This window comes from Onychomys torridus, chromosome 6 (genome assembly GCF_903995425.1).
Source record: "Onychomys torridus chromosome 6, mOncTor1.1, whole genome shotgun sequence".
NCBI classification, from domain to species: domain Eukaryota; kingdom Metazoa; phylum Chordata; class Mammalia; order Rodentia; family Cricetidae; genus Onychomys; species Onychomys torridus.
The window spans coordinates 90,664,666-90,683,804 of NC_050448.1; the positions used below are offsets into that span (position 1 = coordinate 90,664,666).

General features: G+C 36.9%; 1 protein-coding gene across 3 annotated transcripts in view; it reads left to right on the top strand.

Annotated features, from left to right (window-relative positions):
• The window catches only part of Olfm3 (olfactomedin 3), a 224,210-nt gene extending 205,583 nt beyond the window's left edge, over positions 1 to 18,627 (top strand). For all 3 annotated transcript variants that reach the window (XM_036190647.1, XM_036190646.1, XM_036190648.1), the window contains exons 5-6: positions 15,906 to 16,012; positions 17,206 to 18,627. In XM_036190647.1, the coding sequence (XP_036046540.1) occupies positions 15,906 to 16,012; positions 17,206 to 17,883 (785 nt within the window). In that variant the 3' untranslated portion in view covers positions 17,884 to 18,627. The remainder of the gene's footprint in view (positions 1 to 15,905; positions 16,013 to 17,205) is intronic.
• The last annotated feature ends 512 nt before the right edge of the window (positions 18,628 to 19,139 follow it).

The window sequence follows — 19,139 nt, forward strand, 5'->3', positions numbered from 1 at the left end:
GGAAGGCAAAGAACAGGTTTCATGAATGTTCATGGGATCTTCCATGGTCAAAGAATAGATTTAAAATATCTTTGTTTGAAGGCATAGCTCACTATCATCTTCACATATGAAAATAATATGTATATAAACAAAATGTCTAAGAAAATTTACAGTTATAAAATTTTCAAAATTAATTTATTTCCTTATGTAACATCAAATGAATTTTCCTCAAATAATTTATTAAAATGATGAACAGGTTCTACAGTTGCTCTTAGCAAAAGGCCAAGAAGTGATCAAACAGACAATATAATTTCTCTTAAAAGCTATGTTCAGGAGTAGAGAGTGAGAACTTGTGAGAAACACATTTCTGAAGAACCATGTACAGGACTACATTGTAATAATTCATTAGAAATATAACTCTAATCAGCTTATCTTCTTTTTGATTTTTAAATGTTAATTAAAATATAATTCTGTCACTTCTCCCTTTCTCTTTCCTCCCTATAAACCTTCTAATGCCCCAGCCCTCCCAGCCCTCTCATGTTTCCCCTGCTTACTTCCTTTCAAATTCATGGCTTATTATATATATGTATGTGTGTGTGTGTGTGTGTGTGTGTGTGTGTGTGTGTGTGTGTTCATAAATATATAAATGCAACCAGCTGAGTCCATTTAGCGTTGCTTGTATGCATGCCATTTCAGGACAGACCATTTGACATTGCATATCCAATCAGGGCACTCATTCTGGGGAAGACTAATTGTCCCTTTCTCAGCAGCCATTAGTTGTCTGTAGTTATTTGTGGAGTCCCATGAGATTTCTCCTTCCACATCTGTTTGTGTTTTCATTGTGTAAGTTTTATTTAGGCAGCCATGTTGGTAAGTTTAACGTGGATGTAATTTCTTTATTCTTTCTAGAAAACACAATCTCACAGCAGACTTCCTGATCCTCTGGCTCTTACATCTCTCATTGCTGTCTCATGATGCTCCTTGAGCCCTAGGTGCAGAAATTTTATTATAGATGTATTGGGGTTGTGGACCTCACAATCAGTTGTTCTTTGGATTTTAATCGGTTGTAGTTTTCTGTAATGGTCTCTTTATGCTGTCTTGATGAAGGGTGAAAGGGCATTTACCTGTAGGTATAAGAAGAAGTATTTTTGAAAGCAATTAACAATTAAGGTGGTCTAGTAAAGCAGCAGTAATAAGTTCTACTCCAAAATCTATAACCTCACCCCCCCCACACCAGGTATTGACTAAGTTTCTAGTATCAGGCATGATTTCCTTCCTGTTGAGTAGGCCCTGAATTGAATTAGAGAGCTGTTGGTTACCAACAAGATATGCATATCTAGGAATATCTTACCATACTAGTCATTGTTGTGATTCGTGGGTATCAGCTAGGTCGTACAATTGATTGCTTCTATCAGCAGTTTGCATAGCACTTCTGATACTATAAAAAGTAGTCCTCTGGGAAGACTTTTGGGATCATTAATCTGCCAAAATATTCCCAATCGAATGGTCAAACTACATGGTACCTGCAGCAATAGGAACTTACCTTAAAGCTATAAAAAGCAACCAAGAAAAATAACAATATGCTGCATTCTTTGGGGAGACTCTTGGACACTCCTGACCAGCATCTCAAATTGTGGGTTCCACACATAGTGCTGGGTTTTTGTTAGATGTAGCACAGCTTTATTTACACTATTTGTGTGTATATGCACATACACTTAGGTATAGTATATGTAAATTTAGTAAATATAAAATATTATGAATCCTTAAGGCTTTTTTTGGTTATGAACATTTATTAAACTGTTATTAGTTATCACAAACATAGACCAATAGGAATAACAATATATATTGCAGACAACATGGTCCCTGGAGAAAAAATAAGACATGATGTTCATAGAGTACTGATCCAGTTTAATGCCAGTCTTTGAAACAATAAAATAGGGAAATATTTAACATTTGAATAAACTGAAGTGTTTGAGTTTGTGAAAATAAACATAATTGAATATGTATGCAAATATAGTAAATCAATATGATTCCAAATTAATTGTTAACATATTTGAGAAATATAATATATAAATGTATAATTCATATCTATATAGTTACAAGAGATTAACAAAGTTAAAGTTTAAGAGAGTGGTACTCTATTTTCTAAAACAATGCCTAAATAAAAGATATATTAAACAGAAATAATATGACATATATTACTTAGAGTGTTTCTTTTCCTTTTCTATTTTATTTATTTATTTATTTTTATTTATTTGAAATTTTTTAAAATTTTACATACCAACCACAGTTTCCCCTCCCTCCCCTTGTCCTGCTCTCCCCAATCCCGCCCCCATCCTTTCCTCATATGACGTAAAGCCTTCCTTGGGGAGTCAACACAGGCTGGCATTCCAAGTTGGGGCAGGACCAAGCCCCTCCCCCTTGCATCAAGGCTGAGCAAGGCATCCCACCACAGGGAATGGTCTCTAAGAAACCAGTTCATGTGCTCAGGATAAGTCCAGGTCCCACTGCCAGGGGCTTCACAAATAAATCAAGCCATACAACTGTCACCCACATTTGGAGGGACTAATTTAGTCCTATATAGGCTCCCCAGCTGTCAGTCCAAAGTCCGTGAGCTCCCACTAGCTCGGGTCAACTCTCTGTAGTTTTCCCCACTGTTATCTTGACCCTTCTTGCTCCTATAATCTCTCCTCCCTCTCTCCATCTGAACTCCAGGAGGATGGCTAAGTGCTTGCTGTGGGACTCTGCATCTGCTTCCATCAGTCACTGGAAATAGGTTCTATGATGACAATTAGGGTAGTCACCAATCTGACTACAGAAGGCCAGTTCAGACTCCCTCTCCTCCTTAAGTTTTTGAAACAAACTCAGTGTCATTTAGCTTCTCCCTCTCCTTTGGAATATCACCCATTTCCTTCTGTGGCCCTCCCTCTCCTTCTGTATTTTTTCCCTCCCCATTTTTCATATTTTAAAAATGACTACATTTGTTGTTATAGAAAATATGTGAATAAATGTTATAATTACAGTATTGCCATTTTTGGAAGTTTAAAGAGGTAAAGACACAGAACTTGCTAAGTAAACTGTAAAATGGAACTGGAAATTCAAAACATTCCATTTTGTTCTAATCCTCCCACTCAAAATAATAAAATACAGGCTATTCACAAGTTTCATTTCTTCTATCTGTGACATTCTCTCATTTCTGTCCAATTCCTATCTATGCATGTAAAACCTGGAAACCATCTTTCAACAGGCAATATATAAATGCAAATTCTTTAGCCTTTAAAATTTAGTGACTATGAGGCTTTTACACCCTCTTTAACATTTGAAATAATAATTTAAATATTACACACATATGGCAAAAATAGCTTAAAATTTTTAAAGGGCTTGGAATGAAAACCAACAGTCACTTTTAGTTCCTTTCTCCAGAGTTTAACCCATATAACAGCATAGTTTTAGGATATAGTATTGGTTAAATTGGCACTTTGAATAATACATTTATTTTCTACTTTTAAAAACCAATCACAGATATTATTGAATGACTTCCTACTCTGTTAGCTGAAAATTTAGGTAACATCTCCTGTTTGAGTTACTTTTGTTCATGTCTCTACATTGTATGCTTTTATGACAAGTCATGAATGTTGACCAAAATCAGAATACTGTGGCTTCAAAACACAGATTTTCCATCTTCATTGAGGAAATATTTTATAATTATAACTTTAAAAAAAAAAACAGAGACAGTCACTCTCCTATACTCCTTCTATTCTCCTTCTATTCACAACTGTATTTCTTAACAATATTAATTTTATCTTTTCCTTATATCTCTAGATAAATTTTGTCTTTTCTATAATCAGAGAGCAGAGTACCAGTCAAGTTTTTGGTAATTTGATTATGAGGTGATTAGTTGTAGGTTAAATGTAAATGTTAACAATATTATGATAATGTTATACTATTTACTGGAAGCTAAGTGATGGACTTAGACAAAATTTCTTCCTCTATGAATCTAGTATCATAATATCTGTGCCATTCAATGAAATATCCTTTAATATATATCAGTAAACCAGATAGGATAGTGTATACCTTTAATCCCAGCATTTGGGAGGATATGGGAATCTCTGCATGCTCAAGGCTAGCCTGATCTTCATAGTGAATTCCAGGCTAGACTGAGCTACATAATATGACACAGTCACAAAAAGTTAAAAATTAAGTCATTGTCTTCACTTATTCAGATTTTCTTCAAAGGTCTCAGTCTTATGCTGGAGAGAAGCCCCAGCATTTTAAAATATTTTTTACTACTATATAGGACACACATTCAGTTCTCAAAACTCAATGCTGTGTCATAACCAACTGTAACTCCAGTTCCTGAAGATCCAATGTCCTGATCTGGCATCTGTGGATACTCCATATGTGGTGCACACATACAAGCAGACAAACACCCACATGCATAAAACAAATATATCTGGTTTTTTTTTTTTAATCCAAGTCTATGTAAAAACCAAATCTGCTTATACCTTTTTTTAAAAAAATATTAGTTTAACTGGTATTAAAATCTTCAAATTGAACATGGTGGTAACATGATGTTTCCATATACATACACATAGATACATATAAGGGTATATATATGTATATATGCACATTTGTGATATTTAAATCAGGTTAAACATACCTATATCTGTAAACATCTGTATCGTTTCCATGATGGCTGTGTTAATTTATATTTCCACAGAGATATTGCAAGTCCTTCTTTTGCAGCTGTCTATTCTGGAAGATTTCTCAATGTCTCCTGCACAGTTCTCATTATGCAAGAAGTCATTGTTTTCCTTTGCTCACTTCTTCCTCTGTTGAGTTAATAACATGTTCACTGTAATGTATCTTCAAGTAATTTCTTAAGAAAATGGTACAGAACATACATTTCTGGAATGTTACACATCTGAAAAGATCCTCCATTGTCTTCCTTGGATTTTTCTTCTCCAATACAAAGGCCTGGGTCCTTATCGCATTTCAGTATCCAGTATGGTACTAAAAAGCTCAATTTCAATCCAACTCTCACTTGTTTGCATGTAAGCAGCTTAAATGCCTTGAAAAGTTTGAACTCAACTTTGTTCTTAACTATCTTACATTTCACAGTAATTTTGTTACAGGTACTGTACAAAATTTGAATAGGTCCCATACTCTTTTTGTGTCTCTTCTTCTTCTAGAAATTTATTTAAATACTGGAACCAATATGTTATGTCTCAGTCTTCCTTGCCCTATTTCAGCGTTATCATTTTTCAGTTTGGGGAAAATATTCTTAATCTTCTACCTGTTTTTTGTAAAATGTAATCATAGTTTTAATTTCCTAATGGATTTCTTATGGTTTTTCTCTCACTGCCAAAATGCTCAGTACACACATGTCTAGAGGGGAAAGGGTCTCATCTACCCTCTGCATTTTCTTTTATCAGAACACCATCTTTAATAGCTTATGGCTTTTTATTGCAATTTTAAAACTATCTGTATTATCTACTAACTTTCAAATTTTGAGTAACAATTCACTTGGCCACTTGGAGTATTTACAGAGCTTGGCACTTTTTCCATGCTTAATAAGAAAAGTATCATTAAGCAGGCGGCACCTGTGCTGAGCCTCCAAAATTTACATCATCCACTTCAAATATTTTAGGGAAATTAACACATGGTTTTGCAGTTATGTTGACCTGTTTTGAAGCCCTACATCTAGGGGAGGAAATGGGATCAATAGCTCGTAACGTTCTTTCAGTAGTACCCATGCTTTCATTTCACCAGAACATTCCACGTGTGCTCTCTTTCTAATTTTCTGAGTCCACATTTCACTTTTTCAAGGTCATAGTAACACATCTCCTTCTTCAGCCATTACATACTTCTGCCCAAGCTGACAAATCTCATTCTAAATCTTCCATAACGCCTCTCCATTATCTGTTCCTTTGAGGAACTTATTGAAGGTCTCTACAAGTACTTATTTGTACTATTTCCCTTGTCTTTGGGATTTAAAAAAAAAAAAGTATTGTTATACTCCACTGTAATTTTATTGAAATCAGAAAATAGAGGGGATAAGAGCAGATATTAGTCCATTGTATCAAGCCAGAATTATTTTTCATCTTTGAGGGAAAAAAAAACACATACATTGTTCTATGGTTTAATTGCAGAGGGGGACATATTTTTATTTCAACTTTTGTACACCTGAATTTTTCATGGACTTTTCATCTATTAACTTATAAATGTTTATGTGTGGCATCATTAAACCTCACTTTCACATACCATATAGTTATATCATCTACTCAGCTAGGTCCATTCAAAATTCATTAACATTTCTCTAATTCAAATGAAGACTACTTTGCTCATGTGTTTTCATGTGTTGATAACAATTTGAACTGCCCTTATACCAAGTAAGCTTAACCCAAGCTATATATAGACATAAATAGATAGAGATAGATAGAGACAGATATATAGATAGGTATATATATATATATATATATATATATATATATATATATATATATATATAGAGAGAGAGAGAGAGAGAGAGAGAGAGAGAGAGAGAGAGATACGGGCATATGGCATGCATATACCTGTCTGTATATTGATTCTCATGAATCACTAGCCCAATCTTGATAAACTGGGGCTCGAGAATCTGTAAAATGATAAACTAAAACAAAGGTGAGATCACATGCAATTCCTTTCAAAGAAAGTAGAACAAGATTCCAGTTCAGGTATCCTAAAAAGTTAGGGATTACAGAATGTGTAGTTAGTGTTGCAGTAACAAAGCAAAACATGCCCCCATGCTTCATCTTCCTAATAAGGCAGCTTGGTATCCTACCAATTACAAATGTTTCTTATGAGGAACATATAGAGAGAAATACAAACCAAGATAAGATCCAAGCCAGGTTGCTTTTGTCCATGATTTGCCTTAAGCATTTCTTCTTTTTGCCCAATACATTGGCACCAACAGCAATGAACTAGACATTTATCAGTTTTTACACTACCAGAGGAAGATAGAAAAATATGAATTAAGACCTCAAAAAATAAAAGGAAAAAAATTAATAAATAGGAAAGTTATTTCTTTGTTCAGACCAAAGGTAAATTTTTATTTATATATTTTTATTTTTAATTCATTAATTTTTAAAATTCATTGTATATATCAATCACAGCCCTCCCTCCCCTTCTCTCACTCCCCCCCCCCTCCCTCAATCCACCCTGTGCACTCCTCAGAAAGGGTAAGGCCTCCCATGGGGAGCCATCAAAGCCTGGCATATTCAGTTGAGGCAGGACCAAGCCCCAATTCCCAAGGCTGAGCAAGGCATCCTACAATATGTAATGGGCTTCAAAAATGCCAGCTCATGCACCAGGGAAAGATCCTGGTCCCACAGCCAGAGGTCCCTCAAACAGACCAGCTACAAAACTGTTGTCCACCATGCAGAGGTCCTAGTGTGATCCCATACAGACTTCCCAACTATAGGTCTAGTGTCCATGAGCTCCCACAAGTTCCAGGTCATCTGTCTCTGTGGGTTTCCCTGTCATGATCTTTTTTTTTTTTCATTTTTCTTTATTAAGTCATTTTCTACTCACTCCACACCCTATCCACAGATTCCCCCCTCCTCCTTCCTCCCACTCCCCAGCTCTCTTTCCCAAGGCACCCCGCATCCCCAAATTGAATCCTCCCATGGGGAGTCAGCAGAGCCCAGCACATTGAGCCCAGGCAGGTCCAAGCCCCTTCCCAATGCACCAAGGCTATGCACGGTGTCACACCACAAGTACCAGATTCAAAAAGCCTGCCCATAGACCAGGGACAGGTTCTGATTCCCCTGCCTGGGTGCCTCCCCAAACAGTTCAAGCCAAACAACCATCTTCTGTATCCAGAGGGCCTAGTTCAGTCCCATGGGGGCTCCACAGACACCAGTCCACAGTTCATGGGCTTCTACTAGTGTGGCCGGTCATCTCTGCATGTCCTCCCATCATAAACTCGACGACCCTCACCTGCAGTAACTCTCCTCTCTCTCATCAATTGGATTCCTGGTGCCTGGCCATGGATCTCTGTATCTGCCTCTATCAGTGATGGGACAAAGGCTCTATGATGACAGCTAGGTTATTTTCTAGGCTGGTCACCAGACTAGATTGGTCTAGGCACCCTCTGGACCACTGCCAGCAGAACAAGGTGGGGCATTCCTTGTGGATTCCTGAGAGCCTCCTCAGTACCCTGCCTCTTCCTATTCCCATGATGTCCTCATCTATCATGGTATCTTCCTCCCTGCCCTCCCACTCTTTCCCTGTGCCAGCTTGACCCTCCCATTTCCCTATGTTCTCATCCCCCACTCCTCACCCTCTGCCAGCCCACCCCACCCCACCACCACCCAGCCCACTCATGTAGATCTCATCCACTTCTCCTTCACAGTATCATCCATGTGTCCCTCCTGGGGTCTTTCCCTGTTTGCTAGCCTCTCTGGAGTTGTGGGTTGCAGTCTGGCCATCCCTTCCCTCACATTTAGTATCCACTTATGAATGAGTATATGTTTGTCCTTCTGAGTCTGGGTTACCTCACTCAAGATGATATTTTTTTAGTTCTATCAATTTTTCTGCAAATTTCATGATATCATTGTTTTTTACTGCTGAGTAGTACTCCATTGTGTATATGTGCCATATTTTCTTTATCCATTCTTCAGTTGAGGGGCATCTAGGTTGTTTCCAGGTTCTTGCTATTATGAATAATGCTGATATAAACATAGTTGAGCATGTGTCCTTGTGGTAAGATTGAGGATTCCTTGGGTATATGCCCAAGAGTGGTATAACTGGGTCTTGAGGAAGACTTATTGCCAATTTTCTGAGAAACTGCCATACTGATTTCCAGAGTGGCTGTACAAGTTTGCATTCCCACCAAGAGTGGAGGAGTGTTCCCCTTTCTCCACATCCTCTCCAACAAGCTGTCTTCAGTGTTTTTTATCTTAGCCATTCTGACAGGTGTAAGATGGTATCTTAGAGTTGTTTTGATTTGCATTTCCCTGATGACTAAGGATGTTGAGCAATTCCTTAAATGCTTTTCAGCCATTTGAGATTCTTCTGTTGAGAATTCTCTGTTAAGCTCTATAGCCCATTTTTAAATTGGATCATTCAGTATTTTGATGTCTAGCTTTTTAAGTTCTTTATATATTTTGGAGATCAGCCTTCTGTCATATTTGGGGTTGGTGAAGATCTTTTCCCATTCTGTAGGCTGTCGTTTGGTTGCATTGACCATGTCCTTTGCTCTACAAAAGCTCCTCAGTTTCAGGAGGTCCCATTTATTAATTGTTGCTCTCAGTGTCTGTGCTACTGGTGTTATATTTAGGAAGTGGTCTCCTGTGCCAATTCGTTCCAGACTACTTCCTACTTTCTCTTCTATCAGGTTCAGTGTAACTGATTTTATGTTGAGGTCTTTGATCTACTTGTACTTGAGTTTTGTGCATGGCTACAGATATGGATCTATTTGTAATCTGCATGTTGACAACCAGTTATCCCAGCACCATTTGTTGAAGATGCTTTCTTTTTTCCATGGTACAGTTTTGGCTTCTTTGTCGAAAATCACATGTTCATAGGTGTGTGTATCCCCTTGATCTCCTTATGTTGTCTTATTTCTCTGGATAGAACTTCAAGTACTATATTGAATAAGTATGGGGAGAGTGGATAGCCTTGTCTTGTTCCTGATTTTAGTGGAATCATTTTGAGTTTCTCTCCATTTAATTTGATGTTGGCTGCCAGCTTGCTCTAAATTGTCTTTATTATGTTTAGGTATGTTCCTTGTATTCCTGATCTCTCTACAACCTTTATCATGAAGGGATGTTGGATTTTGTCAAAGGCTTTTTTAGCATCCAATGAGATGATCTTGTGGGTTTTTTTTTTTTCAGTTTGTTTATATGGTGTATTACACTGACAGATTTTCATATGTTGAACTATCCTTGCATCCCTGGGATGAAACTTACTTGGTCATGGTGGATAATTTTTTTTGATGTGTTCCTGGATTCAGTCAGCCAATATTTTATTGAGTATTTTTGCATCAGTGTTCATGAGGGAGGTTGGTAATTCTCTTTGTTTGTTGCATCTTTGTGTGGTTTGGGTATCAGGGTAACTGTAGCCTCATAAAAAGAATTTGGTAATGTTCCTTCTGTTTTTATGGTGTGGCACAATTGGAAGAGTATTGGTATTTGCTCTTCTTTGAAAATCTGGTAGAGCCAGGCGATGGTGGTGCATGCCTTTAATCCCAGCACTCGGGAGGCAGAGGCAGGCAGATCTCTGTGAGTTTGAGACCAGCCTGGGCTACCAAGTGAGTTCCAGGAAAAAGGTGCAAAGCTACACAGAGAAACCTTGTCTCAAAAAAAAAAAAAAAAAGAAAAGAAAAGAAAGAAAAGATAATCTGGTAGATTTCTGCGCTGAAACCATCTAGTCCTGGGCTGCTTTTTTTTTTTTTTTTTTTAAGAGTTGGGAGATTTTAATGACCATTTATGTTTCCTTAGGGGTTATTGGTCTATTTAAATAGTTTATCTGGTCTTGATTTAAATTTGGTATGGGGTACCTATCCAGAAAATTGTCCATTTCTTTCTGACTTTCCAGTTTTGTTGAATACAGGATTTGAAGTATGACCTGATGATTCTCTGGATTTCCTCATTGTCTTTTGTTATGCCCCCTTTTCATTTCTGATTTTGTTAATTGGGATTCTCTCTCTCTCTCTCTCTCTCTCTCTCTCTCTCTCTCTCTCTCTGCTTTTTGGTTAATTTGGATAAGGGCTTACCTATCTTGTTGATTTTTCTCAAAGAACCAACTCTTTGTCTCATTTATCCTTTGTATTGTTCTCTTTGTTTCTATTTTATTGATTTCAGCCATCAATTTGATTATTTTCTGGCATCTATTCCTCCTGTGTGAGTTTGCTTCTTCTTGTTCTAGAGCTTTCAGTTGTGCTGTTAATTCACTAGTGTGAAATTTCTCCAACTTCTTTATGTGGGCATTTAGTGCTATGAATTTTCCTCTTAGCACTGCTTTCATGATGTCCTATAAGTTTGGGTATGTTGTACATTCGTTTTCATTAAATTCTAGGAAATTTTTAATTTCTTTCTTTATTTCTTCCTTGACCCATTGGTGATTCAATTGGGCATTATTCAATTTCCATGAGATTGTAGGCTTTCTGTAATTGTTGTTGTTGTTGAAATCTAACTTTAAGCCATGGTGGTCTGATAAGACAGAGGAGGTTATTTCTATTTTTTTTTTTTTTTTTTTTTTGTATCTGTTGAGATTTGCTTTGTGACCAAGCATGTGGTCAATTTTGGAGAAGGTTCCATGGGGTGTTGAAAAGAAGGTATATGCTTTTGTGTTAGGGTGGAATATTCTGAGGATATCTATTAAGTCTATTTGACTCATAATGTCTGTTATTTCCCTTATTTCTCTTCTAAGTTTCTATCTGGCAGACCTGTCCATTGGTGAAAGTTGGGTGTTGAAGTCGCCCACTACTGGTGTATGGAGTTTGAAGTGTTATTTAAGCTTTAGTAATGTTTCTTTTACGAATGTCAGTGTCCTTGTATTTGGGGCATAAATATTCAGAATTGAGACTTCATCTTGTTCTTTTTTCCCCTGTGATAAATATGTAGTGTCCTTCCCAATCTCTTTCAATTGATTTTAGTTTGAAGTCTATTTTATTAGATATTAGGATAGCTACACCAGCTTGCTTCTTAAATCCATTTGATTGGAAAGTCTTTTCCTAGCCTTTTATTCTGAGGTAGTGTCTGTCTTTGAAGTTGAGGTGTGCTTCTTGTATGCAGCAAATGGATGGATTTTCTTTTTGTATCCATTCGGTTAGCCTGTGTCTTTTTATAGGTGAATTGAGAACATTGATATTGATGGATATTAATGAACAGTTATTGTTAATTCCTGTTATTTTGGGTAGTGATGTATGATTCCCTTCTTTGGTATTTGTTGGCATGGGACTATCTAGTGCCTGTGTTTTCATGGGTGTATCTAACTTCCTTAGGTTAGATTTTTCCTTTTCAAGTGCTTTCTGTAGGGCTGGATTTGCGGAAAGATATTGTTTAAATATGATTTTCTCATGGAATATCTTGTTTACTCCATCTATGTTGATTGAGAGAATTGCTGAGTATAATAGTCTAGGTTGGAATCCATGGTCTCTTAGTATCTGCATAAAGTCTGTCCAGGACCTTCTGGCTTTTAGAATCTCCATTGAGAAGTCAGGTGTTATTCTTATGGGTCTGCCTTTATATGTTACTTGGCTTTTTTCCTTTGTAGCTCTTAATATTTTTTTCTTTATTCTGTATGTTTAGTGGTTTGATTATTATGTGGCAAGGAGACATTTTTTTTTTTTGGACACAGTCTATTTGGTGTTCTGTAACCTTCTTGTATTTTTATAGCCATTTCCTTCTTTAGGTTGGGAAAGTTTTCTTCTATAATTTTGTTGAATATATTTTCTGTGCCATTGAGTTAGTATTCTTCTCCTTCTTCTATCCCTATTATTTGTAGGTTTGGTCTTTTCATGGTGTCTCAAATTTCTTAGACATTTTGGGTCATGACTTTGTTGGTTTTAGTGTTTCCTTTGACTGATAAATCTATTTCTTCTACTGTATCTTCAATGCCAGAGGTCTGCTCTTCCATTTCTTGCATTCTGTTGGTTATACTTGCATCTGAAGTTCCTGTGCGTTTACTCAGATTTTCCACTTCCAGTATTACCTCACTTTGTGTCCTCTTTATTGACTCCATTTCAGTTTTGAAATCTTGAACTGTTATCCCTCACTTGTTTAATTGCTTTCTCTTGGCTTTCAGGGGGTTTACTGATTTCTTCCCAATTTTTTAAATTTTCCTCCATTTCTTTTTTTTATTTTATAATGTAATTTAATTTTACGTATCAGACATAGATTCCCCTGTCCTCTCCTCCTACCCCCCATCTTCCCCACAGCCCACCCTCCATTCCCATCTCCTCCAGGGCAAAGACTCCCCTGGATTCAGCTCAACCTGGTAGATTAAGTCCAGACAGCTCCAGTCCCCTCTTCCCAGGCTGAGCAAAGTGTCTCTGTATAAGCGCCAGGTTCCAAATAGCCAGCTCATGCACTAAGGACAGTTCCCAGTTGGTGGCACCTCAGCTATTGGTTCATACTTCATGTGTTTACATTAGTTTGGCTATTTGTCCTTGTGCTTTTTCCAATCTTGGTCTCAATCATACAATCCCTCCTCTTTCTCAACAACTGGACTCCTGGAGCTCTACCTGGGGCCTGGCTGTGGATCTTTGCATCTGCTTCCCCCAGTCATTGATGAGATTTCTAGCATGACAGTTAGGGTGTATGGCCATCTGATCACCAGACTAGGTCAGTTCGGGCTTTCTCTCCACCATTGCCAGTAGTCTATTGTGGAGGTATCTTTGTGGATTTCTGGGGACTTCTCTAGCACTGTGCTTCTTCCTATTCTCATGTTGTCTTCATTTATCATGGTCTCTTATTTCTTGTTCTCCCTCTCAGTTCTTGATCTAGCTGGATCCCCTAAGTTCTCTTTCCCTCGAACCTTGCCCTTCATTACTCTCTCTCATGTCCAGGTTGTTCATGTAGATCTCATCTATTTCTCTTTCTTTGGGCAATCCCTGTGTCTTTTTTAGGGTCCTGTTTTCTAGGTAGCCTCCCTGGAGTTGTGAGTAGCAGTCTAGTCATGTTTGTTTTACATCGAGTAACCTCCTATGAGTGAGTACATACCATGTTTGTCTTTCTGAGTCTGGGTTACCTCACTCAGGATGATTTTTTCTAGATCCATCCATTTGCCTGCAAACCTCATGATGTCATTGTTTTTCTCTGCTGAGCAGTACTCCAATGTATATACATACCACATTTTCTTTATCCATTCTTCAGTTAAAGGGCATCTAGGTTGTTTCCAGGTTCTGGCTACTACAAAACAATGCTGATATGAACATAGCTGAGCAAATGCCCTTGTGGTATGATTGAGCATTCCTTGGGTATAGGCCCAAGAGTGCTACAGCTGGGTCTTGGGGGAGATTAATTCCCAATAGGGAATTTTTCATTTCCTTTTTTAAGATCTCTAATATCTTCTTAAAGTCATTTTTATGGTAGATATCTTCTGTGTTGGGATGTTCAGGTCTTACTAATGTAGGTTTTCATGGAGCCATATTGGTTTTTATGTTGTTGATTGTATTTTTGCACTGGCATCTACCCATCTTTTTCTCAACTTGGTGCAAGCAATGTCTGTCTCTGAGGGAGCCTCTCTTGGTCTGATTGATACTCTTGATCCAGTGGGAGGTTTTGGTCTAGTCGATGCTGATGGACTTTTTGTCTTAGGGAGCAGCTCTTAGTCCAACTCGTGCTAGTGGGCTCTGCCTCAGGGAGTAGCTGCAGTCTTACTGTGTGGTAGATGGTGGTAGTCTGACCTGTCTGCAGGAGGTCTGCCTGCCAACTGGCCTCTTAGTCTGGTTGGGTGCTGGCAGGCTCAGTCTCATGGAACAGTTGCAGCCTGGAAGGGTATGTGGGATTTGGAGGCGGTAGGGCTTGGGTTATAGGGATAGGGGGTAGTGGTAGTCTTTCCTGTGTGCAGGAGGTCTGCCTGCCAACTGGCCTGAAACTGGAACTGAAATGGGTGGTAGTGTAGGGGTGCAGGGTTGTGCCCCTAGGGGCTTGGGTGTTCGTGTATGAAGATAAAGACTCACTTCTTAGTCCAGTCGGGTACTGGCAGGCTCTAAAGGTAAATATTTATAGGCAGATTGTTTATGAAAATCTGTAAGCTACTTCTAAATTCTGTTATTTAAAAATCCATGAAAATATTTGCTCTTTGGTTTTGGTCCTGGCATTTATGAAACACCTGCTATTCTTAATACCTATCCATAGTCAAAATGACTACATATATCAATATAAATATTAATATATATATGTAGTATGTATATATACATATATTTTTCATGAAATTCATGTTGTTCCTAATACATTGCATTCCTGGAACTTTCATTACATGTTCTCTTGGAGTCTGAAAACATGACATTTTTAAAGTATGTTCTTTGTATGTTCATGGTTACTCTATCAAGCCCTTTTATCTGTATATTGGGTCCTTCAAAATTCTATACCTTTCATGGAGTCTGTGATCGAATTTTCACTGTTGTGTTGTATAAGGATGTATTTCAATGGAAAAAATGAACTTAAAAATCAACTTTAGAGTTCTTTCTAGCTTATGTACTGTCAATAACCATAAAACATAAGAAAGAGGGAGAGATGCTGGCAGCTGAAAATCAAGCTAACATGACTTCTAACAGCAGGTGCAGGTGCCTCTCTGATATTTTTGCCTGCTCTTGGGACTCTTTTCCTCGTATTAGGTTGCCTTGTCCAGGCTCCATATGAGGACTTTCAACTTGTCTTATTGCAGCTTGTTTTTCCTATTTGGCTTAGAGGGCTGATGTTTTCTGAAGGGAAATAGAGAGGGAATGTATCTGAAGAAGGGAGCTGGAGGGAACTGGGAAGAGTGAGGGCAGGGAAACTGTGCTTGGGGTGTATTGTATGAGAGAAGAATCTACTTCCAATTAAAAAAAGAATGCCTTTCAATGAAAACAAAGTCTTGAAATTTAAAAAAAAAAGAGAGAGAGAGAGAAAGTAACCATGTTTCCAACATTTTTTATTTAGAATAAGCAGGGACTGATTGATATAATGATAATGACTTTTTTATTTCTTTTCAGTTCATATAAACCATTTTCCTATAGCATTATATTTACATTTAGAGCATTGAAATAACAAGCCATGGCTCCTTTAAAGGGTTAAATACCTTATAGTCAACATGATGCTCATTCACTCAGAACACATGACATTCATTTCATGGATTTACTTTGCCTTATACACCTCCCTTTGTTTTCTTCTGAGTTTGTGTATTGGATTCATTGACTTTGTTCAACCAACATGTTTATGTTCCTCTAATTTCAGCATGTGGCAAATTGATGAAAATCACAGGCCCCATCACAGTCAAGACATCTGGAACTCGATTTGGTGCTTGGATGACGGATCCTTTAGCATCTGAAAAACATAACAGAGTATGTTGCTTCTATAAATGCTATTGCTTATAATTAGGTTTCTCTTATACTATTTTCTCCCAGGATATTCCTTTCCATCATGATATGGGTTCTGATGTAAGGAGTATTATTTCTGATACTTTCCATTTAAAACTGCTGATATAGCTAATGTATGGAACAATCCTATTTTAGTAATATGTTCCTCTTACAACTCTTCAGTGTAGTCTAGTCTAATTGTCAGTGAATTTAGTCTTGGTTTGTGCTTGAAATATATGAATCCTATGCATATAAAATTCCCGGATTATTCTATAAGAAATATGATCTTTATATTAAAAAACTAAGCACTGAGTAGTGAACCAATGTTTTATGTAAATATTTTATTGCTAGAGATAATTGTAAAAGAAATACAACTGAAGCTAGTGAGCATGTTTTTATAGGTTGACAATATCTGTATAATACAATTAAATATATTAGTAATTTTACTATAGTTCTGCTTATTAATGAATTCATTATGAATTAAGATTCTTAATAGTACTATCCAAATGATATTTGTTATTAAATTAATGCAATAGTTTTACTAAAACCTATAAGATAATTCAATGAATAATGGTTCCTAGAAGGTTCTGTGGTAACTACAAAATAATCATAGGTTTGTTATGCAAAAAAATAGACATATTTTTAGGGCAAGGTGCAGGATAAAGATAAAGTCTTGCAGTTGTCTTTTATCATGTAGTTTTATCAGGAGATGTGCTTTGGAATAACATGTGATGGTTCTAGTCAGCAATAGGTATTAACTAGCCAGAAATAAAAAAGAAAAAGCAAATTAATTTGAAGGTAGTAAATTCAGCTGTTTCTTCTCCATACAAATATTCTTTTCTGAAAGATAATATATCTCTTTGTGTTTGCATGTTCACATATAGAGAGAGGTCTGAGGACCACAGTGATTCTTGATTCCCACCATTCAGGTATGGGGGATGGAACTCAGCTTGCTAGTCTTGAGAGCATCTTTATTTACTGAGCCATTTTGCTGACCCTCCATACAATATCTTTACAAGGGCTGGCAGTGGTATCACATTTCAATGGGTTAGAACTAAGAACATTTGGTATCAAAAATTTGAAACTTTGACTGTAACTGTTTTTATTTTGGAATTGTTGTAAAAGTCCAGAATGTAATCACTCCATTTGTTTCTCTTGCTTTTTCCCCTTATTTTCAGGTCTGGTATATGGACAGTTACACTAACAATAAAATAGTCCGTGAATACAAGTCCATTGCAGACTTTGTCAGTGGAGCTGAATCAAGGACATACAATCTCCCTTTCAAGTGGGCAGGAACTAACCATGTTGTCTACAATGGCTCACTCTATTTTAACAAGTATCAGAGTAATATCATCATCAAGTACAGCTTTGATTTAGGGAGAGTGCTAGCCCAAAGAAGCCTGGAGTATGCTGGCTTTCACAACGTATATCCCTACACGTGGGGTGGATTCTCTGACATCGACCTAATGGCTGATGAAATTGGGCTGTGGGCTGTGTATGCAACTAACCAAAATGCAGGCAATATTGTCATCAGCCAGCTTAATCAAGATACCTTGGAGGTGATGAAGAGCTGGAGCACCGGCTATCCCAAGAGAAGTGCAGGGGAATCCTTCATGATCTGTGGGACTCTGTATGTCACAAACTCCCACTTAACTGGAGCCAAAGTGTATTATTCCTATTCCACAAAAACTTCCACATATGAGTACACGGACATCCCTTTTCATAACCAATACTTTCACATATCCATGCTTGACTACAATGCAAGAGATAGAGCTCTTTATGCCTGGAACAATGGCCACCAGGTCCTATTCAATGTCACCCTGTTCCACATCATTAAGACTGAAGATGACACATAGGCAAATGCCATTTCTTTTTGTCTAGCTTCACTGTCATTTATGATAAACTCTATAGGAACCTGTCTGTGTTCATTTTTTTCTCCTTGATTGACTTGTCATCATTTCTCCAAAGTGAAGTATTTTATTGTATATTTGGAGTTTCAAAAATTATTTGTCTAAGTTAATATGTTGGAAACACATGTTAACTGCTAACACAGGGCCTATCATGCCCTTGTAATGCAAAGCACTAAAAAGAGTTTAAGTGGATAGAGTCTTAGTTTTGCAAAAGATTAATGATCTGCCTTGTATTAGAACCAGACTAACGGTGGCTTAAATGCATGAATGTCTTCTTTTTTGAACTGTCATTTTTTTACTGTCTCTTGCTCTACATTAAGAAATATTTTCATAGGAATTAAGGTAAAAGAAAAGCACTTTCCCCCCATTTGTTTCTACAAAAAGATGTAAAGATTTTATTTATATGGGAAAAAAGTACTATCAATCATGTCGCTGTTACCATAGTTTCTGACACGGTGCTGTGCAGTCATTTCAAAATCTCTTGCTGACATATTCTTGGCAATATGTATTTTTATCATTGTCACCACCATCATACACTTGTATTTCTTCACTTCTGTGAAAGTCATATTTTTTATAAAGTGCACTAAAATTTGATCTCTGTAATTATTCAATTCAGTTTTCAACTGTGGTCAAGAAGGATCTTCTTGACTTACCCTGTCACATAAGCACTGTAAACTTAAAAAAAAAAAATACAAAACCAGGGATTCTATATAGAATCTTTGTTTTATCCTAAGTTCATTCTGCCATTGGCTCTGAATTTGAACACCAATTCAATGTAGTAATACCCCAATTCCTGGAGTCATCCCACATAAGTGTTTGTAAAATATGTAGCTATGTTATAAAGTCTATATTTGATTCTATTAATTTATCATATTAGTGTTATGATACAATAATGCCATTTCTTATATAATATGAAGCACATGAAAATTATTAAGAAAGAAAATATGTGTAATTTTTTCTATATTGAAATTATGAACCATGAAGAATTAATGATAAGCTTGTACAAAAGAAAATGATGAAAATAATTGGGAGTTTACTTAGTTTCAAATGTATTAATAACCAATTCAGAAAATGAAATAAGAATGCAATCTCCAGATACCCTGCCTTACACTATGTTTAAAATTGAGGAAAATAATAAAACAAAACTTTGATAACATTTATGTTACTAATTCTACAAAACCTAAAACCAAATACTGCACATG